The sequence below is a fragment of the Xenopus laevis genome, chromosome 2L, assembly GCF_017654675.1.
Source record: "Xenopus laevis strain J_2021 chromosome 2L, Xenopus_laevis_v10.1, whole genome shotgun sequence".
In the NCBI taxonomy this organism is placed as follows: domain Eukaryota; kingdom Metazoa; phylum Chordata; class Amphibia; order Anura; family Pipidae; genus Xenopus; species Xenopus laevis.
This window is the reverse complement of record NC_054373.1, coordinates 154,996,293-155,020,089: the sequence shown is the minus strand read 5'-3', so window position 1 is coordinate 155,020,089 and position 23,797 is coordinate 154,996,293. Positions and strand designations below refer to the sequence as shown.

The 23,797-nt window shown below is 39.1% G+C and overlaps 1 protein-coding gene across 1 annotated transcript in view; it reads left to right on the top strand.

The window, feature by feature from the left end:
• Positions 1-1,385: 1,385 nt before the first annotated feature.
• pcbp3.L (poly(rC) binding protein 3 L homeolog) overlaps positions 1,386-23,797 on the top strand; it is a gene marked incomplete at its 5' end in the record, with an annotated part of 33,481 nt that continues 11,069 nt past the window's right edge. The window contains 12 exon segments of the mRNA NM_001090795.1: positions 1,386-1,597; positions 9,042-9,193; positions 9,348-9,404; positions 10,258-10,374; positions 11,238-11,369; positions 12,038-12,166; positions 13,915-13,989; positions 17,190-17,291; positions 18,670-18,711; positions 20,154-20,229; positions 20,423-20,478; positions 21,873-22,042. Of these exon segments, the coding sequence (NP_001084264.1) occupies positions 9,125-9,193; positions 9,348-9,404; positions 10,258-10,374; positions 11,238-11,369; positions 12,038-12,166; positions 13,915-13,989; positions 17,190-17,291; positions 18,670-18,711; positions 20,154-20,229; positions 20,423-20,478; positions 21,873-22,042 (1,025 nt within the window).

Genomic DNA, 23,797 nt, shown 5'->3' with positions numbered 1-23,797 from the left:
GCGGCAGCAACTGCAAGGGGCTCAGGCGGCGGAGGGGCCAGGATCACTCTGGTAGTAATCTATAAAAGCTGGAGTGAGTGGATGTCTAAGATAATAGCCAGAACCCAACTGCCTCTTTTGTAGTCCGTATAGCTTTCCCTCCAAATGTAGGTTTTAACCTTTTTGTTTTTTTGGGCATAATTTTATAAACCTATTAATAAAAGTTACATTTTATCTTGGAAATGTTTGGTTGGTGGGAATCTCTGAATTATATACTGGGGTGGTGCAATGCAATGGGTCATTCTTTTTCTCTCCTTTGGTTTATTAGTAATTTACTTGACCCAGCACACTGGTAATTTGTATCAGCAAACTATTTAATGGAAGGTGCTCCCATTGTTACATTTGGTTTATTTGTTTAATCAATATCGCAGCCAAAAAAGAGTTGAGTTGAGGAGCTCAGATATGAACCAATGAATAGTAAAAAAAAAAAGGAAAAACCCACAAAAAATTAACTATATGTAAGAGGTACAGATTAGGGAATTTATTTTTTATTCATGACTGTTCGTTTTCTTTACATGATAATGAGTTAATGAATTACATTGGGACTTGTCCTAGTAAAAGGTTTGGCTGGGACTGACGTATTTCCCCAGAGGAGCCAAGGACTGCGGATTTATCAAAATGTAGAATTAGAGCTCACCAGAGCAACGAGGAAACTGGGTCATTTTGGAACTCAGCTGACACGGACGTCATCAACAAACGCTCACAAGGGGGCGCTATCGCAATCGATTTCTCAGTACCGCTACAATAAAAACTACGTATTTGTCGGCCATCTTGAAGGTGCTCTTTAACAGTGAACAATTTGCGCCGGATGTTAAATAGCGGCCATTTTGTCCTATGATGAGCATCGAGCTTGACTCCACCACAGGTGTTTGTCAGCCATCTTTGTACACTAAATTGTGGCGTGCATCACCACGTCTTTTTACATGTCATGTTGTGGATGCACAAATACACGACCTCGTGCCGTTTCGGGCGACAATATAGCGTGTCAAAAAGCTAGTTTAGCAATTGGTATATGCATATGGAGATCAAGGGTGTACCAACATGGCGATGTCGCGCATCATTAGCATTTCGACCTGGGTGGGATGCGCAGCTGCCATTTAATTATTACACTAGCATTCCACAGTTTATTGGTGGGTGCATTGTGTTCCAGCATTCACATCGGCGTTTGCCGACACCTCTGATAACTACACGTCACTACACGCCAATCTATTTGGTAGGCGTATTAAGGTATATTCGCTTCGACTGGCACCCCCTAATGGTCGCACCTTACGTTGTACAGCGCACGCTTCCGGTGAGGGCGTGTTGATAGTAACCCGCGCCTCCTCTCCCCTCCCAGACCAGCAGAGGCAGCAGCAGAAGCCGCAGCTCTCGTCAGCCCCTCCCGCCGTCGCCATTCCTCGCCCGCCCGGCTCTCTCCTTCCCTCCCTCCCCGGGGCCTCTCGCCTCCGGACCGTTCCTTCCTCCCCATTCCTCCCTTGTTTTCCTACCCCCTCTCCCCATTTTCTTTATTGTTCTCACACCTTACGGCGGTCACCCCTCGTCCTTTGTAACTCCGCAGGTAAGCGTTACTTTGCGCTCTCTCCCATTTCACCGTGTATTCGTTTATTGTATGCTGAGGCGACGGGTTCACATCACAAATGGCGCATTATAATCCAGTGCGAGAGGACATGGAAAGCCCCGGCCCCTGGCTTTGTTATTGAGATATAGGCCCAGACTCGTTGTATTGAATGCACCATGTGAGAAGGCTCCTGACGTCCCATGCTGCCACCCTAAGGCCCTGGGTAGTATTGCACCCCGACACCCTTCTACTTGTGGCCTCATGTTGAGTCTAGAGCAGGCGCCCCATTCACTGCTCGAATTCTAGGGCTGCTTCAAGCCTGTTAATCACATCACACTAAATTCCTTGAAATTGTACATGTTTCTGATAGGCACCAGGGATCTGAATTCTGGCAAGTCTTTGAAGTGGTTGTTTAAACTGAGGGCCTTGTGATGAGAACCTTCCTGTATGAATTAAACGCAATGGCCATTGTACCTGATATACCCAGGGTTCTTCATGGGTATCCGCCTGCGTGCAATATGGTGTGACTCGCTTCATGTGCCTCGTATACTAAAACTGCATGTCTGATCTTTTAATCCGCTCATCTAAGGCCGCCGCTCTAGTTCAACATGACTTCTTTAAAGCTCTAACCCCTAAGTTGTCTCAGGGTCACTGGCACAAATGCGATAGAGTGAGGGATATAGATATTCCATTAATAGACTGGGTATAAGTTTCAAATCGACTTACATTAGGACTGACCAACTGGAGACCATGGCCAGTCCCGTGAAGAGTTTAATGGCTTATGGTGCAGGTATGGTGAAAAGAATTACCTTTGCACACCCTGGCCGTCCAATCAATTGGAATCCCCGGTGCCCGTTGAGAGAGGAATTGGCGACCTCGTAGGCAATGCCGAAGAAAAGTAATTCACGGGCACAACTTGGGTAATGCTGGCTGGGAAAACCCTTGCTAGTGTATTGCTGGATGCAACGTTTCGGGGATAAGCCCTGAAACATTGCATCCTGCAATAAACTAGCAAGGGTTTTCCCTGCCAGCTTTACCCAAGTTGTTTTCTTCTGTACTGTAGAGGTACCCAACTTTTTTGTTTTCCCCTGACCAACATTCAGATGTGAAGAGTTGGGGAGCAACACAAGCATAGAAAATGTTCCTGGGTGGTGTGAAATGTGGTCTGTGACTGCCCAATTGCTAGATTTTTGCAGACTGGCCACTTACAGGAGGCTCTGATTGGCAGCACTGGTATGGGTTCAGTTATCCACAAAGTTCCAAATTATGGAAAGGCTGTCTCCCATAGACTCAATTATAATCAAATAATCCAAAGTACCTGTACATGATCCACACAAAGATCATCGGGCTCTAAAGGAACCCAAACACCTTGATGTGGGGTAACATTTCCATCTGTATGGAAATGGTTGGACAGCGCTCTCTACAAGCAATGCCAAAGCAGTAACCAGTCTTGTAACATACATTTGTCTGAAATCCACTGGGCTAGCAAGTCATATTGAGCCTTAATGAGAACTAAAGCACTAAATAGGATTAGACAAGAAGGCGCCCTGTATGCATGAGCTGTGAGGTATTTATCATGTGGCTGCATGAGCTTATTAGAAATAGGGAGTGTGCCTGGCATATCTCCTGTTGCTGTAATCCCTTTTTGTTTGGTAGTAAACCAATTTTTTTTACCTCCTGTAATAGCTCTACTTTTAGAGCAATTTGGAGTCTGTGTGGCCAAAATAAAATGGGTACGGTGCATATTCTGAATCATTCCCAGAAGCCTGCCAAAATGGGAGACCTCACCATAACAGCCATTTTATGTCAATGACATTATTTTGTTTGGAGCCTCCCTTGCCTGTATAGCTCCTTCCTTGGCTTGTGCTCCCTATTGCATTGATTTAAGGTCACATTCCAACCATGTGCACTTTGGCTAAACATTTTCTGAAGCGCACATGATTTTACATGATGGTTGTAGGCAGCACGTGAGCATGTGGATCTGACCGTGTCCGTAAATTCCTGCATTTTCAGATGAACAGCTGGTGTGGAAGAAATTAAAGGATCTCTGTAAATGGGGAAAGCGGCAGGCTGGAATGTGATAGTAAATCTTTGTAGAGGCAACATATGGCTGGGAGGGAGGGATATGTGGGTGCATAGTATAGTTCATTACATAAATGCTGCTGTGTGTTGCATCAGTGCCCTCCCTTATGCTGATAGGAGGACTGCAGCTGTCAGCCTTTAGACCATGGGCCACCATCTCTATTGAATTACACAAAATCAGATGGAGATGATTAAAAGCAAAATCTGAATTAATATTTAGGTAGAAAGTGGCAGTAGTTCTATAAGCTTTATTTATTGAATCTGAAACCAGTGTTTGATCTCAACCTGTTCCCTGTTTCACTTGTACTCCTATCTAGCATGTGTATAAAAATGAAAAAATAAATGTAAAAAAATTCAAGATGTTTACAGATCAACTTTAGAACGAAGCATCTTTAGAAGAAATAATCCTATTTTTAAGGTGAGAAATAACATTGGAAAACAATGACCCTGATGACATTGGTTATGGGTAGGTTCTTCAATTGTGGCTTGCATATTGTGTTTTTGTCTATTTCACATTCACCAGAGGCACTGGCATTCCAGGCACAAGAAGTTTCTGTCTTTAGTGTTGAAAACTGATATTTGTGTTTGATTAACCTGTATTTAAGCCAGACGAGAAGCTCTCATTATTGTCTCCCATTTACTTGAATGGGAAGAGGTGGGCAATGCAGGGCTAAAACTCTTAGCGGATAAACTTGCTGCTTTGCCAACCTGCATGTTGGACAAAATGCAATCTGAAATTGTGTATGAGGCAAATGAACGTATCTGATGGTTGAAGAGATTAGGAATAGTCAAACAATACAAATTCCACATAATCTGTCTTTGCATGGACTGCTAAATTGCAGTGGGATGATTCGAGCCATGGAGTTGTACACTTGGCCATTTAACCTATGTACCAGTAGTATTTCACTTTTTAAACATCAATTCTGTATTGTACAGCATGAGGGCTGAATAATGGTAAAACAAATCCTGCTTAATTGTAAATGGAACTCTTTAGCACACTTGTGAGCCATACAAATCTCTTGATGGGCTTGAGGCTGCTCTGCTCTATTCTAAGCACTTGCTAATTTTTAGGTAGCGGTTGGTGGCATTTGCCAGCTATTTGGCTCCTTGTTCTGAACTTGGTTGGCCAAATGAAGGCTTAAAGGAGAAGGAAAGCTACGGAGGCATTTTATTGCCAATAGATTAGCTGCAATAGTGCAAGCTAGAATGCTATATTTATTCTGTAGAATGTTTTACCATACCTGAGTAAAAAGCTCTAGAAACTCTCTGTTTGTTTAGAATAGGAGCTGCAGTATTAACATGGTGTGACATCACTTCCTGCCTGAGTCTCTCCCTGCTCTTGGCTCAGATTACAGTAGAGAAGGGAGGGGTGGTGGGAAGAGGCACAAACTGAGCATGCTCTTGCCCAGGGCAAGGAGGTTTAAGGTGAAGGCAGGAAGTCTGATACAGAAACCCATGAGTACACAATAGAAGGAAAGAAATGCAGTGTTTCTTTTGACAGGGGACTCAGAGCAACATTACTTTGGGGGTTTACTGGTGTATTTATATGGACCTTTCTGATAAGGCTTACTTAGTTTTAACCTTTACTTCTCCTTTAACATGTAAAATTATGGTTGCTTAGTTATGGTCTCTTTCCAGGGCCTAATATCTGCTTTCCACAAGAGCAGAGATTCACTAGTCCTGCTTTGGGCTGTTTCGTTTTTAGGGCCAGTAACGCTGACATAATGAGCTATTTATATCCATTTAAATGTAATGTACTGTTATCCTGCACTGGTAAAATTTGCTTTCGAAGCATTACAGCAGTTTTATATAAATAAGCTGCTGTGTAAGCAGTCAATTGAAATAAAGCTATAGAGAATGTAGTTTGGTGCCAAGGTCTTACAGCCACTGCTCCTGTGTGATAGGAAACTTATATGGCACCAATTGTTAAGAATCCTGGGGTTATCCAGTTAGCATGTCTTTTCAATAATTTGGCTTTCCATACTTTTAAGTCTGCTAAAAAAATAATTGAAACATAAAATTAAGCCACCAGGATTTTGTCTCCAATAAGGGTTAATTATATCTTGTTTGGCATCCGTACAAGGTACTGTTTTATTACAGAGAAAAAGGAAACCTGTTTTAAAACACACAGTAATTATTCAATTACATTGCAGTCTATGGGATATCACCTTCTGTAATTGGGAACTTTCTAGATAACTGATCCCATACCTATAAGAGGAATGGCATGAAGCTGTCACTGAACACAGGATTGTGTAAACAGGACAAATGTCATTTGTGGCACTGCAGAATTATAGACTATGGGATATAAATAAATAAATACACGCACTCCATTTTAGTGAATCATACCATTTTATTTGCATGAATCTAGTGTCCAACGATTCGGCACCCCTTGTGGCCTTTTCCAACGTTTCTGCCGGGGGGCTGAAATGTTGGACACTAGATTCATATGCAAATAAAATATGATTCTCTAAAGTGGAGTGTGGATCTATGTGATCATTTATACGTAAAATTATTGGATCCAGCACCCTGACTAGCACATAAAATCCGGATTTGAGTGTGACTGCCGTTGGACATTTATAAATTTATATTAGTGTTTTTTGTGTTTTTTTTTTTTTTTTTTTAAACATCTTTAAGTTCTCCCTCATTTTACCTCTCTACAATGTACTAAGTTCCAAGCAGAATATTTCCTTCCATCTTATTAAATTATAATGTTAATGGATTCATATTTCCATCAATTGTCAGCATCGCCAGGAACCCCCTGCAGTGAGCAAATAAAGCTGCTAATGTAGTTCCCTGCTCAAGGCTGCCTTCTGACATTTACACCCAGAACTGAAGCACACGTAAGGTCTGTTTGCCTTGCTGGCTTTAGTCACAGATCCTCCATAGGGCTGCTGGACTCTTTATATTTCAACTTCTGTTGCTCCCTGCATCTGTCAGTAGAACATGACAATGGGTAATTGGGGGTCGTTTAAAACATTGAAGGGGTTCTTGGTTATATTGGCTCAATTCTGGTCATTGATTTGCTAGTAGCCTGAGAAATTGGCATGACAAAACGGATACGTTTCCATGGCTTTATTTCTTGTCGGACAAGTTCCCTATTTGGTCAACCGCTCGCCCATGTTGGGCAGATCCAATTGAAATAAATAGCTATGCAGCCAGTTAGTGGAGGTTTGTGAAATGTGTCTGTGCCCAAATAAAAAGCATGATATATAGACACAGAGCTAACCTGGAACTGATCTTTCCAGGAAAGACTGTTCATTTTAATACATATGTGTAAAGCTGAATTGTCCGATATACAGGTAGAAACAATAGAATTCAATGGCTTATGTTTGCGTGCCTTTAAAGGTCATCTCCCACCATACACGCATTGACTATCGTAGGAAAATTTGTCCGGTTAGACTGGGAAATTACAATCCTCCACTGCTCCTGCATGATCCCTGTGTTTGAACCAGAGGCACGCACAGAAAGCAAGAAGACGCAGGTATGGGTGGGGCGTGGGTCCTACAATGGCAACACCTCGCATGTTATGGTTGGCAGGTTAGTGTCTGGTGCCCTTTTTCCTGACCCACAGATCACTCCAGAAACATTAGCTGTCATAGCTACAAAAGGAAATGTGACAAAATAAAATAAGTTATATTTGCAACTGTGCTTTTGATAGAAGCAGAAGAGGCCAAATGTTGTGCCTTGAATGGGAAATCCTCTCTACTGCAAGGCATAGTGACTTGAGTACGTTGCTCATGTTGTTCCTCATGGGGGTGGTCGTTTGGTATAACTATAGGGCCCCAATAGTGGAGGGTAATTTTACCTCGAAAATCTATAAGTAGTAATAACATATAATTAGCCTGACAGTAGGTTAATGTCGGCAAAGGAGAAATGCACAAGCTTCCTATATTAATGCCCCTTTGAAGCAATTAAGATGACAGATTATCCCTATGGAACTAGATGTTTGTGAACATATTTTTTGCACTGCTGACTTATTTGGACTTTGTATTATCCAATTGCTTAATGATTAAACCTTGAATGGAAGTGCTTGATGTTTGATTGGACTAAAGAATTTACCTGAAGCAATATTCATATATTTTAGCATCTACTCCTTTAGTAAGCTTCAGGATACAGGACTGCTGCTTTTTACAGTGGATACAACAAGCATCCCATGTTGTAAATTTCTGAAGACATTGCTCTTGCTTTGTATTTTTGCTGTGCCTTTGTATTTTATGAACGTGTTTGCCCAAGGTAGATCATTTCAAATGCTGGCCACACAATATAGTGCATTTTGACAGTTCTTGTATAGCTACTGTCGAGACACCCCTCATTTTTTTGGTTTGTTCATAGCTTCAAACTATAAATCAGAATTCGTTAAAAGGCTATTTGCCTTTACCTTAGTATTGCTTTGCAGGTCACTGCATTAAAACCATATGAAATTGATCCCCTCAGTACTGAGGCTCTCATCTGAACCCATAAATTTGGTCAGATTAGTCACCTGAAGAAAATACTTTTTTTCCCCATTTTTTTTATCCAGGCAAAGTTGCTGAACTATTTTACATTTTTATATTAGTTGATACATTTTTCAGTAGGATCTGTGAAATGTTTGCAACTATTTTATCAGTTCTAACGCTGCCTTTAATGATGCTCTGGATTCTGCTCAGCAGAGTTTCGGGCACACTGGGAGATTAGTCACCATGCGACAAATCTCCTTTTCTTTGGGGCGACTAATCTCTCCAATCTGCCTTCCACCGCTAAAATGAAAATTGCCGGGGGCATGCAGTCTGAGTGCTTAGTTTTCCAAAGTCGCCCGTAATTGCCTCACAAAGAAAGTTCGGGGGACTTAGAAAACGAAGTGCTCTGAGTGCCTGCCCCCAGGTTATTTTCATTTTAGCTGGCGGAAGGCAGATCGGGGAGAAGAGATTTGTCGCCTGGCAACTAATCTCCCCGAATCTGCCTGTTTGCCCCGACCCTTAGAATGAAGGTGAAAAATGAAACGTTAAAACGGACATACATAGAAAATAGAAAGTAACTGAAAAAAGACTATTTCTGGTGAAATGTCTGAAAGCAACTGAACTAAAGAGATGAACACCTTTTGAAAAGTAGTTTTTTTTTTTTTGTCTTTTTTAAATTATCTGTCCTTCCTCAAATGCTTTAGAGCCTTATTGGCAGTAGCACAAACCACTTTTATTTCAGAGTTAGTCGGGTGGCCATGAAAATGACCCATATTATAAGGCATGTATTATCTGACGAGCACTGGCACAATTGCTTCAGCAGCATAGAGTACTACACATTTCCACTCGTCCCTAGAAACCAGACTGGTGCCATTCTATTTCTAAAATCTTTTTATTTATTTATTTATTTATTTATTTATTTTTAGTCTTGTCTCATCCTGTGACCAAAGATTTGACTACTTTGTACAGCTTCTGACAATAGCCCTGATCCAACAGAACTAGAATTATCATGGACACCAGTGTGATTGAAGGAGGCCTGAATGTTACACTCACCATCAGATTGCTTATGCATGGGAAGGTAAGTGGAGTGTGATCATCATTTTTCTGCAGTTGCATATGTCTAGTGTTTTATATATTATTGGTGCAGGAACAGTGGGGTTGGTGAAGGCACTTTATAAGATATGTTTGTATTCTTAATGAATGCTTTATAACATTATCCATTTTTTTTATAGGAAGTTGGAAGCATTATTGGGAAGAAAGGGGAATCTGTTAAAAAGATGCGTGAAGAAGTAAGTTTTTATCGCATCCCTGGTAGACTTTCTTAGCTAATTAAGATTTATGTGCTGTTGTGTCTACCATATTCTTTAGGACTGAGACAGGTTTTATCAAATGTCAGATTTCTCCTGGTAGTCTGTACAAAATGTCTTTTTACATTTTCAGCAATCCATAATAGATTTCTACATCATGTAGTCTCCAGTATGACATGGCATCTTAAATTTTAACCCCCTAAGCTGCTGTTTTTGGTTGCAAAAGTTAATGATAGTGGCAAAAAGAATTTCCTCGAAGACAAAACTGGTCCCCACTGTCTTCCAGTCATTTTATTAGTGCTCAGCAATGCTGCATGTCACATAAATTAGACTATTTAGAGAGCCTGATGAATAAAAATGCACTTTCAAAACAAGTCCTATTTCTGAAACAAATTGCAGTTGGTCCTCTTGTCTTTAGCTTTTTGTTTAGAAGCTGTCCAGTTTGGAATTTCAGCAGTTGCTAGGGTACAATTCACCCTATATGTTAAGCAATGTTTGTAATGAGACTTTAATATGAATAGGAGAAGGCATCAATGGAAAGTTGGTTAAGAAAAAAAATGTAGACGTGCAGAGCAGTAGGGATTTGGCTGCCTGGTCACTGACCCCTATTTGAAAGCTGGAAAGCGTAAGAAGGCATATAATACAAGTTATTAAAAACATGAAGGCATTTAAAATTAAGACGTTCTATAACATGCTAAAAGTTATCTTAAATGTCAATTACCCTCTTAAGGCACCTCAATACGGTTGTATGATATGAAAATCTGTTGGAGAATAGCTGTCTTGTAGCATTAACATTGCTCATAGTGCATGTTATTTTATTCCTCTTTTTCCATAGAGTGGTGCTCGGATTAACATCTCAGAGGGAAATTGTCCAGAAAGGATAATAACCCTGGCAGGTCCTACGAATGCCATCTTTAAAGCTTTCTCTATGATAATCGATAAACTGGAAGAGGTAATGCATTTTGTCATAATGTCATGGCTGTAAATCTCTTAAATAAAAGCAACAATTTACTGTTAAGTGGGTTTTGTTGTACAGTTTTAAGAAATTGCGAGGAAAGCTCCCTTCCCTCCCTCAAACATTGTTGGGTTAAAGGAAGAACACAAATTGTGGCTGTGTTGCTGGCAAGCTACCACCCAGCTATGTATATGTGTGAAATTGTATTTATAGATAAATCGATGGGTTTAGATCACTTTTAAACATAGCATCTAATTAAATTGTGGAATGCCATTACCACAAATGTACACAGCGGTTCCTTTGTAAGGGATGTGCAGACTGTTTGCACACAGCTCTGGGTTTAGGGATTTACCAGGAAGACTAAATTAAATCTAGCAAGTTGGTCTTGGTGTTTGGGGTGTAACGCTTCAAACACTTCGGTATCGTGGGGGGCTGCTGTGAATTGGGCATAACCATTGCATTAGTCCAGTCTCTTGGGTTGCAAACAAATATATTTCTTTTTTGTATGTACTTTACAGACAACTTGGTACTTCTTGCTTTATTCCACATTCCATCTAACTTGGCTGTACATATAAATGGGAGCTGTGATACTAAGGGGCCTACTTATCATACTGTGTAATACAGTGATTTTCGCAAGTGTTTTAAACGGCGTGATATTATAGGCCCTTAGTGTCATTTTTTTAAGCATCTGATCCCTTGTTGGTTCAGCACAATGTCAATCTTTCTATTAAAAAATGGTACTGTGTGTATACTTGCAGAACTTCCTCAAAAGAAATTGTTCTCAAGGCAAAAAGTATTCACCCCCCATCAATTTAATATAGTGAAATGTAGTATGCTGATTTGTAATTGCACTTTCACAGGATATCAGCAGCTCCATGACCAACAGCACTGCATCTAGCAAACCTCCGGTTACCTTGCGTCTGGTGGTTCCAGCCAGTCAGTGTGGATCCCTCATTGGCAAAGGAGGTTGCAAAATAAAGGAAATTAGAGAAGTAAGTACTTCTTAAAGGATTAACCTTGCCTTGCACGAGCAAATAAGATATGTTCTCTTACCAGCTGAGTGGACAGATTTTACACGGGTGCATACATGGTATTTTAGTATATTTACTGTTACAATCAATGTTCCCAATAAGGTGCTTGTGCGCACACATCTTTAGCTGAGCACACACAATACAACAGTGTCTACTACAGGAGGGAAATGGATTTTGTTTGGCAAAAACTGATTCTGGGATGAGGGCTGCATATAATCTGTCCCAAACTACTTATGCAACAGCCTTTTGCAGGGCAAAATGGTGGGTAACTGGTATGTCAGGTGTTTCAATCATTCGAAGACCCTACATTAAATATGTGGGTTGTTTTTTTTCTTACAGAGATCTATATGATCTAGTTTTGTGCACAGCATCTATATTTGACTTTCTTGTGATGGCAGGTAGCCAGAACTCTGGAGGCATACTAAATCCATCTAATTTAAAAGCAAAACAGCTGAATTTGCATTGCTTGCTTTACAGTGCACTTTGTCCTGTTCCAGTAAAGTACTTGCATTGAAATAATTAAAGTATGAACTCTTGCTTTTAAGTCTATTGATCCACTGTAGCTTGTGTGATCCACATTAACTAGATTACGCTGCCTAAGAGCTCTGTGTTGCTGTTTTGTCTTTCAGAGTACAGGGGCTCAAGTACAAGTGGCTGGGGACATGCTGCCTAATTCTACAGAGCGAGCAATCACCATTGCTGGCATTCCGCAATCCATTATAGAGTGTGTCAAGCAGATCTGTGTAGTCATGCTGGAGGTATGTATTATAGACATTTATTTCCAAGGAGTAGTTCTGAAATACAGAATTTGCTATTTTTATTTGTACACCGCAATGATTTTACTAACCCCCCCCCAAAATAAAACACTTAAGAGTATGCCCAACTTAACCGCATAATAATATTAAATGGTAATAAAATGTAATTTCCAGTGTACTTGCTAACATTTATACTACCTCACAAATTATTTGTGTATAACTGCTGTTATTGAATGTTGGCCCAAAACCTGCCTGTGTATATGGACATCTGCGTTGCTGTGCTCTATAGTGTAAAGTTGGTGTTGAGAATGTTCAGTGGGATTAAATTTCATTTCATTGTGCAAAACAAGAGTTTGGGTAAATTTTTCCCTTTATTTGTAGAATGTTTCCCCTCGTCTTTGACAGTAGCAAATTTTTAAACTATGTACTCTAAACGCTACAATTTGATTTCCGCTCATCACTAAGTCTTAAATGTGATCGTGCTTCCAGAGCATTACAGGCCATGCCGTGTTACAGCTGATACTTTCCTTATGAGCTTTTTCTGATGCTGCTGAGAGATGTCACCTAATATATCAAGCTATCTGTTGCTGACCTGACTTGCAGAACTTCAAAAAGGAAATTTAATTCATTTTTGAAACCTACATTTTGCAAAATGTTTGGGCTTTATTTTATTTCAGGGAGTAATATTTAGTTTATCTAGTAATGTAAATGCCACTTCTATAATAAGATGTAAATGTCTAAATACCAATGTTTCAAACATATTAAAGTCGGGGGTTTACCAAACCGTTTCATGCCCTATGTGAAGTGCAGAGGTGTGGAAATCTGGCAGAGAAGGCTTTAGGCATGCAGGATCCAGATAAGAACTGCTAACTCTGTCTGTAGATGGGAGTCTCAGGGGAGTTGGTTTGCATGTTCTCTGCATGGTTTGCATGTTCTCTGATTTTGTCTGTTGCCTAGAAGCTGCAAACAAAGTACTGTCTGTTACGTCCCTGCCTGGAAGTGCTGTATAATGTAGATTCCATGATCTATGGCACTTAGAGGGTTAACCAAATGCCCTTGTTTGTATGGGTAATCTTGAAACATGTTTTGGGGGTTTATTTTGACAACTGTCGGTCCCCTTGATTTAGTTGTTTACCACAAAGCTGTCTGGGGCTTGACTATGCACCTGTTACACTATGCCTGCCTCAGATTCTTCTCGCCTCCTTTCATGCACTAAAGAACGGAGATAAGAAAAACATGGCTTTGAAGCTGGTAACTGATCCTTTCTCTGTAGCAGCAGGTTAACTAAGAATATAGTGTACTCGACATTGACATTTCATGGGTCAAATGTATTTCTCTAATGCGAACACTTAGAACAGTTTATACTTCCTCTGTCGTGCAAAACTGGCTTTCAGTTGCTGTACATTTTTATCTATTTTTTTTTTTTTTTTTTTTGTCTGCTGAATTTAGTGTGCATTTTGTATATTGGTTTGAAAGCATGGCACTTTCTTGGATGAGTGACTTAACCCCAAGGATGTGCAGGGTTATTCAGCTGTTTCCAAATAGGTGCCTAGGTTTTAACTTGTGTTTGGGGGGACACATTTTATGTAATCCAAAGCAGTCACTCTTTTGAGCACTCCTAAAACTCTCCTACGCCTTTAGTCCCAGTCTAAAGTGATTAGGATCTAATGGAATCAATCTGCTTGTTATGCTCTGAATTACACTTTGACTTTATGCTCTGTCTAACACTTTTTTTTTTTTTTCTTGCATAGTCTCCCCCTAAAGGTGTCACCATCCCATACCGGCCTAAACCCTCCAGTTCACCTGTAATCTTTGCAGGTGGTCAGGTAAGTCTTTCTAGAATACTGGCTACTAAATAAATGCATGATCTCAGTTGTCACTTGCTCAGCTATCTTGCCAGACTGCATTTGTGTGTTTTGCACATGATCTGCGACAAAGTAGAACATTTTTACCCAAGCCAGGATAGCTTTGAGAATCCAGGCTTTGAGAGAAAAAATCAAGCATTGTGCTATATTCCTGTGGTTGAACAATTTATAATGTTGAGCTCTATTTTATGGTATACCAGACTGTCTTCTTGATAAATTACTTCCTGATTAAGGGATTACGCTTAAAGGGGTGGTTCACCTTCAAACTAGTTTTCAGATAAATCACCAGAAATTACTTTTTCCAATAACTTTCTTTTTTCTATGTGTTACCTTTTTTCTAATATTGGCCCTGGGAATAGGGGGTGGGTTTGCGGACCCTGTAAACTGTTCTAAATGGGTACATTACTTATCTTTTTCCCTGCTGAGCAGAATCTCTGTGTTTCATTACAGGCAGCTGTTAGAACTGATACAATAGTTGCTAATACTCCAGAGATGTTGCTGAGAAATATATCAACTAAATGTTGCAAAATAGTAACAGTTCAGAGTCTGCACCCGAATTACTGAGCTGCCAGACACCAGAGACACAAACATTCAACTAAACTTAGATTTTGGAAAAACAGTAAAAAATTTCAAAGTAATTGGAAAAAAGTCTTTATTTCTGGGGAACAATCTAAAAACAACTGAATTGAAAGTGTTTTGGAAGGTGAACAACCCCTTTAAGGGCAGAAACACATAGTCAGATTCGAGGAAACTTACGGACATCTTCGGAAAGCAAAGCGCTCAGAGTGCCATCCCGCCAGCAATTTACATTCTAGCCTGTGGGAAGGTTTTGTGTAAATTAGTCGCCCCGAAGAAGAGATTTGTCACCGGGCAACTAATCTCTCAGAATCTGACTGTGTGTCTTCCCTAAACGAGAACTAAAGCTTAACAAAGAAATAGGCTACAAATGCTCCACATTCCATTTGTACCAGCCCAAAGCAACCACAGCCCTTTAGCAGTGTAGATCTGTGTCTTTGAAGATGCCCCAGTAACCCCCATCTTCTCTTTTGCTCAAAATTGGCATCCAAATTTAATAATCAGCCCTGAAGCAACAGCACATGACAAACTCCTTTTCTGCTCAACAGTTGGCTAGAGCACATGCAGCATGTGAGTGTCCTCCTAGCAAAATCCAAAACTGAACTGTGACAACTTTGAAGACCTAGGTCATTACTGTTAATGCAGCAGCTAAAATGTTTAGCTACTTTAAGTTCAGTATATATATTATGGCATTTCTAGCCATGTTCGTTAAGGTTGTCCTTTAAAAGCTGTGCACAAAACTGCATTTTGACTACAGTAGAGTTTGCAACCCATTCTCTTTGCAGTCTATGGGTAGGCATTTTGAGCAAATAGCTGTCTAGTTACTACCCAAAGCGTGTTCTGATGGGGTTTTAGGATACACACCCTGGCCATAGCCAAAATGCTGTCTTTGTTTTTTGTTTGGTAGCAATTCTGGAGTGTGTTACAACAGTTCCTGGGACTCATGATCACGGTCAGGGAATTAAAAGATTTTTGTATTGCACATCGTAATTTTAAAGTTTGACAGTTTTTTGTTATCCTGCCTGTATTTAACAGTGCAATATATATTTTAACTGTGGTAATTTTAGAACAAAAAGTAGTTTTATGCAAGACTTGCTGCATATGTCTTCAGCGATTATAAATCAACTGGGAGGTAAGGACTACACAGATGCCTTTGACCGAGTCCCAGTTAACCCTCAGATCTTTTACTCTCATCTGTTCTTGCTTGTTGTACTAAACTGAAGCCTCACTCTTTTGAACAAAGTGTAAGTGTCTCTGATGGAAGTATCTGCCTTATAGTCGTCTTAGTTTGTTTCTTTCTCAGTTTTATTTTTACTTTGGGTTTATCATGGATCCAAAATGACTTTCTGATTCATGGACCCACCTAAAAGGCTTGGGGAGCCAGCACAGGAAGGAAAAAATAAATAAATAAAAAAAGTGTTCAGATTTATGCTTGGTAAGGGGGTATTTCTTCTTGTATAAGTGGGACAGTGGGAAAAACTTTGCTTTGCTTTATTGTAAAGTAGGATCAAACTGCTATTGCATTCTTTGATATAAATGTAGTCTTTTAATTTATTTAATTTGCTCTTACTCACTGAAAACTAGATGTTTTGTGCAAAAAGCACTGAAATGTCAAGTCTAGCGCACTTTAATCGTGGCAACAGTCTCTTAAACGATGCATTAGATTTAGGGTTGCACAGCTGATTAGTTTAAGGCAGTGATTGTTAAAAAAACTATTAACCAATAACAATGTTCATTTAACACCCACAAGTATTTTGTTTTTAAGGAATAAACTTCTTGTGGGTGACTTGATTGCACCACTAAATTGTTCTACATGCCTGTACTGAATTGAGGCATGTTAACTACCTTATTTTAACATGTAGTATGCTGTAGTTTTCATTGCCATGCTTTTCTCAGCACTGCTAATGTGCCAGTAGCTGCAGCCAGTGTTCTCGTTAGGGCTACAGCTGTTAGGGTGTCTTTTATTTATTTTTGGCCAAAAGATTGGTATTATATAGAATGCACCAGAATGTATGTATATATATATATATATATATATATATATATATATATATATATATATATATATATATATATATATATATATATATATATATATATATATATATATATATATATATATATATATATATATATATATATATATATATATATATATATATTCTTGTAAATCCTTGTTAATTGTAAAATAAAGGCTACTTTTTTCTTTTGTTCAATTTCTTTATTGAGCACAGTATATTCTAAACTTTTCCTTTTCTACTCTTTAGCAAAGTATGTAAATAAGGGCAGCTTATAAAGCCCTGTAACCCTACAGGGGTAGTGAGGTTATATTACAGCTGTTTTTTGTCTGTGCAGATCTGTCACAATTTTTTATTAATATATTAGGGAGTCCATTTAATTAGATAGGGGTGAGCAAGTGTTGGGAAGGAAGAGCAAAAACCTGGGACCTCATTTTGGATCCATGACTCCACTCTACCTTCCCACGTTATAGGGGATGATGTGGTGGGGCTATATTGTCTCATTGAGGACAGAGGCTGTGACTTTTATCAGAGATAACTGAATCCCATTTTCGCTCTGTTCAACAGGTGTCGCGCCAAGCCGGAGGGCACGCATGTGAGACTGACCTGTGGGAGGGGCGAAGGTCCCACACAGGGGGGGTCTCCCTAGATGCTGTGGATCTCCATGGGGTAGGTCCTAATAAATTATCTTCCTGTCTGGTTAGAATTAATTGGCGGATATCCATACATATTGAAGCTGTTGCTCTGTATTCTTGTCACAGATCATGTGCAAGCTTGTTCGAGCTGTGATTGCTTTCAATGTCTGTCATTTTTCTTTTCTGTACAGTGAACTGTTTTTGAAAATGTTGATTTGTTACATATAGTAAACATAAGGGCAATGGCACAAGGGGAAACGCCTACAAATACCTTTGTATTGGATTGTCTAAATCCACTTGATTAGAACGTAAATCTTGCAACAGAACGAATATTGTCTTCGCATTTTTACAGGATTCAAACTCTTTAACAGCTGATATTTTTGTTGACTTTACTACAAAGGTATTTGAGGATGTTTTAGTAATATGCTGAAGATTTAGCACAGGCAAAGGTCCAGCGTGCAGTCTGCCTTGGATTGAAACTAACCTACTCCAATTGGTTCTTGTGAGGTATATAAATCACTTACCAGTGCACACATCCCCCTGCATAATGGACTCCTGCATACATATCCATTGACACACAAGCCAGTAGCCTAATTTCCCTATTTAGATTAAGCAATAATGTTGTGGTTTTTTTATTTTTTTGTGTTTAAAACAATGAGCAAAAAGTGTTCAGCGTGAGATCAATAACTAGAGCTTTTGCTGATAAAGGGGGTGCAATGCCTCTAACGTTCACATACTACAGCTATTTTTCTTGGCACAATTTTACTGGCGACTTGTTTGAATTACAAACATAACTGTCTTTCTCTTCTGAACCGAAAGGGCAATGACTCCCATTGCTATTTGTCACTCAGCCTTTTGTCTCAAAACACCAGAAAATACAGTGCCGTAGATAATACTGAAAATTTTCTCTGCGAAAACACTCTAATCGTGTAATTGGTCAGAAATGCCTTTGCATGCACTTTTGAGCGATTACATTATTCAAGACTATTCTCTGTATATTCTGGTGTTTTATAGCTGTAGTAAATAGCATGGTGTCATTGCCCTAAAGCACAAACCTCCCTGGCTGCCTGTAATGATTTCATATATTTTATCATCCAGTTGTTTGTCTTCTAAAAGGAAGAGGTTGAGCAGTTTGTTTTTTAACTCCCCATTTGCAAATGTCCTATCCGCTTGCTTAGAAAGGGCCCTGGCAATGTGTGTAGTGTTGCAAAGCCCCATTTTCATAACAAATCCAGTAATTTTACACTCCCAAGAGACTATTCTGCTTGCGATTGGTAAAAGAATGCTGGCTTGATTACCAGTGCAAAATGTAGGGTTGCATACTGATGGAATTGTCCCCCCCACATAAGTAGGTAACTTTACTGAACTATGTAGTCTCCATTTCATAATATGCATTTCCTGTTTTCTTTTAGGCTTACACCATCCAAGGACAATATGCCATTCCTCAGCCTGATGTAAGTCTGTATATAAACTAAAGGCTTGCATAACAAGCTTTACATATTTTGATTAACCTCATTGTTTTAACCCTAATGTTCAGAATATAATTTGTGCAGCCTTATAATGTTGTCTTCAGTGTTTCTCATGACTGTGCTTGAGCACCCTATAGTTTTATCCTCACTTAAAGGGCACATCAACCCCAAATAAAAATTTGCCTGATAAAACATTATTGTAAGCGAGTTTGCAATGTACATTCATTAAACATTTTCTAATTATTTGTATGTGTTGCTATTGAAAGCAGTGCTTGTTTGTCCCTTTCTTTTCTCTGCCCTGATGTCTTAGACTGCTGATACAATGTCAGACAAGGCAGCTGATTAACAGACCTCTCTTTGCAAGACTTTTGCAACATTGTTTAAAAAGAAACAGAGTTAAGCAAATGCTGCTTTCAATATCTATTGGTTTTTTTGTTTTTTTGTTTTTACAGATTTTAAAAGCACCGAAAATTTGTAATGAATGTATGTTGGAAAGTTGCTTAGAAGTTTTCTTTTATTAGGCAAATTATTTTTGAGGTTGACTTGCCCTTTAAACTAAATGCAATGCTATTTTTTTTGCTATTGGGCTAATATCAAGCATGACTTTTTTTTTTTCCCCCACTGGGACAGAATTGATACCTGCCTCTGCCTTGTGAAATTGACTTTCGTGCATGTTAATGTCCAGAATATGGTCTAAAAGCACTTTTTTTTTACATTTTTTTTTTTTATCAATTTTATTTTCAACTTAAGGGGTACAGAAGATAGAAGGGGGGGTTATCAGGTACAGTTTGTCATCCGTAGTGGATACAGTATTCAACATAAACTTGCATTCAAGTTCCATTTTACATGGCTACATTAGAAGTGGGGTTGGGTTTATCTGGTGGGCCTCTAGCACTCATTAGGAATTGGCCTCCGTCTACTCATCCCAGATTTTCCCATATTTATCCGGGCAACCTCTAGCTAGATATGTCTGCTGTATGAGATTTTTATTAATTAGGTCCAGCCAGAACCGGAGGGAAGGTGGCTTGGGGTTCATCCTCTTCGTAAAGAGTGCTTTTCTGACATAGAACAATAAGGATCGCCACAGGTCTCTCTTTGCACTGCCCCTAGTACACATGCTTGTGGAGACATTATTTTGGGGAAGGTGTTTATCCTGGATATGGGAGATTACTCTATCCCAATATTTATTCATCTTAGGGCATTCCTACTTTATATGAATGTACCCAACCTCCTGTTGGTTGGGAAATTTTTGTACTGAAAACATTTTTGACACAAATTCCACATTGGAGTTGATGGCAAGAGGCAATAAAGGTATCGGCACCAGATCTAATGTTGGCCTTTAGCTGTGCATATAGCTTATATTTCTTCAATGTTTTTTCAGTTAAGGTTGTTGAATTGTGCCTTGTTTTTTTTTTTTTCTTCCTTAGCTGACCAAGTTGCACCAACTAGCAATGCAGCAGTCTCACTTTCCTATGTCCCATAGTGGCAACACTGGATTCAGTGGTAAGAATCTGTGCTTGCCTTATAAGTACAATGGGAGGCACAGCTTTCTTGTTTTAGAAACTTGCTTATAAATGTGTTCCACTTTGCAGCATGCTTTGGAGTTGGATTATTATAATACAATGGCATAGTGTTTGTCTAGATTAAACGTTACATTTGTACTAACAACCTTTAAATGTTACTTTCTGATTTTTAGGTGGGATTGATGCTTCAGCTCAGACGACATCCCATGAACTCACCATTCCAAATGATGTATGTATTTAGTATCTCCATTGCTTTTAATGTTATAGAATAGATTTGTATATGCATAGGTTTGCATATTCAGAATTAGCAAAGACATTAATCTGGCTCAATCCCTGTCTTTGATAAGTGGCTAGAATGTAGCTGCCTCCAAACTTAATCCCGAAATCATTGCATCCCTAGTTTTTAGAATCCGTCTTGGTGGTCACTATTAAGGGTTTTTCTGGGATTGTGCCATACAAAGAAGTTCACTACACCTGATGTCAGTTTTGAGGCCTAAATACTATTGAGCAAGTTTGCTTAAATTTTATCTGCTATACATGTTTTGGGGCTAACATATACTAAAATACCATAGAGAAATACCAGAAAAATGTAAAATCTTTGTCAAGGCCATGTCCTGTATGTGGGCTCTTTTTGCAATTTTATTTCCGCAACACAAAGGTCCTTACAACAGCCTCACTGCTCACACTGCTTAAAGGTAGAGTAACACCAAAAAATTAAAGTACTTTATAGTTCATATAAACAAGCTGCAGTGTAGCAATGGCTTGAAATTGGAAAAAGACAATATGGCACAGGTTAAGGGTCGGGGCACACTGGCAGATTCGGGGAGATTATTCGACAAATCTCCTCTTCGGGGCGACTAATCTCACTGATCTGCCTTCCGCCGACTAAAATTAAAATCACCTGGGGGCAGGCCAGAAGTTTCCTCTTGAGGCAATTACGGGCGACTTGGGGAAAACGAAGCTCTGAGTGCCTGCCTCCAGGCGATTTTTATTTCAGCCGACGGAAGGCAGATTGGGGAGATTAGCCCAAAAACATGATTTGTCGTCTGGCGACTAATCTCCCCGAATCTGCCATTGTGCCCCGATCCTTGGTGGATAGCAGTTAATCTCTGTAGAACATAATGGTGTTATCTGCTGTGTAACCTGAGCCTTTTCTCCTTTGAATGGCTGCCCCCATTGCTACACAGCAGCTTATTTATAGAAACAATTTTGTTTCTGAAGCAGTGCAAGGCAACACCTCATATTTTCATTACTTTAAAACACAAATTTTTTAATGTTACTATTCCTTTAAGTAAACTGTACATCCCTAGAACAGCAAAAGTGTGCAGTGCTTTTGGTGGTCATCTTTTAACTGTTAGTATCCACTTGGATCTTGGTGCTAAGCAAGCACATTTGCACTGACCAGTGGCCACAGGCTGATGCTGTTGGTCCCTAAACGGAGATCCAAGCTTAGAGCAGAAGTGGCCCTGTTAATTGGTTTCAGCCAAGTACTGCTTGCTTGCGTTGGGACAAGTACTAGTGATGCAGTTGGGCATGTGCAGTGATGCTGAAACTAATTTTTGTTTTACTTCACCTTTTAAAAGCACAATAAGCTGTGTTAACCAGCTGTGATCTCTCTTTCAGCTCATTGGTTGCATCATTGGACGGCAGGGAGCTAAAATAAATGAAATTCGTCAGATGTCTGGGGCTCAGATAAAAATAGCTAACCCTGTGGAGGGTTCAAATGATCGCCAGGTGACCATCACTGGATCCACAGCCAGCATTAGTTTGGCCCAATACCTTATTAATGTCAGGTAAGACATTTAAGTCAGAGGTTTTGTGTGGGGAGGATCAAAGTTAGTTTGTCTCATGAGCAGCTATCTACCAAACGGACCTCTCTCAGATTCAGAATATACATTTTTTGGAAATAAATATTTTATGTGAAAAGTAGGGTACTGGATCAGTACAAAATTAGTGTTATATGCCACCTTTCCATTTGTAGATTTCAAGCTCAGCCGGAAATCTGCGGGCTTTACTAACGAAACTGTCAGGTTCTGGATTGATATCTAATGTTAAGTGTGCTGCCTGATAGGATAAGCCTTAGGATATAGACCTGGGTGAAGTAGTCATGATGCCAATATCCCATATGTAAGATGTGCTCGTGTGTGTGTGTGTTTTATTTTATATATATATATACACATATACACATATACACATATACACATATACACATATACACATATACACATATACACATATACACATATACACATATACACATATACACATATACACATATACACATATACACATATACACATATACACATATACACATATACACATATACACATACATATACACATATACACATATACATACATATACATACATATACACATATACATACATATACACATATATATACATATACACATATACACATATACATATATATATATACATATACATATACATATCTTTTGTTCCCTGCCCAGGTTCCCAGTTTAATCTTAAATTCATGCTAATCTCAGTAGTATTGACAAGTTTATGCAGAATTGTCTCCCTTTGGCCCTAATTGATAGAATAAGCACTGTGGGTACTCCTTTGTGTACCTTTGGAAACTGCTAGCAAAGTTGTATATTAAATAGGAATTAACCATTTAGCTGGAGTATCTTCATTACAGATTGGACCTCTTTAAAGGGGTGGTTCACCTTTAAGTTAACTTTTAGTATGTTACAGAATGGCCAATTCTAAGCAACTTTTCAATTGGTGTTTATTTTTTATAGCTTTTTGCATTATTTGCCTTCTGATTCTTTCCAGCCTTCAAATGGGGGTCACTGACCCCATTTAAAAAAACTAATGCTTTGTAAATCTACAAATATATTTTTACTTATTGCTCATCTATATTCAGACCCTCTCCTATTCATATTCCAGTCTTTTATTCAAATCAAACTGCTTAAATTGCAAACTGGAGAGCTGCTGAATAAAAAGCTAAATAACTTAAAAACCACACATAATAAAAAATGAAAACCAATTGCAGAATCGTCTCAGAATATCACTCTACATCATACCAAAGGTTAATTTAAAGGTGAACAACCCCTTTAAAGCAATGTTTGTAAACCTAAATAAGTTCAAAATGCCTTTATGAAACAGGATTTCATCTCTGCTCCATGTCTAGTCACTATTTTTGGAGAATTATATTTAAGTTTACTTCCAGTTTCACGGGTTGTTCACCTTCCGAACATTTCGGTTCCGTTGTTTTCAGATTGTTCACCGGAAACATTTTTTTTTCAATTTCTTTATTATTCATTTTTAAAATGTAAGTTTAAATGTTCCTGTCTCTGGTGTTTTGTCTGATCAGTAATTCAGGTGCACATTCTGAACTGTTACAATTTGCAACATTTAGTTGATACATTTCTCAGCAACATCTGTGGAATATTCACAATTTAAACAGCTGCCTTTAATGAAACTTGGGGATTGTGCTCAGCAGGTACAGAGCAGAAATGTCTTAACTTTATCAATTTATAACCATTTACAGTTGACCTCCCAGAGCTGCTTCAGAAATAC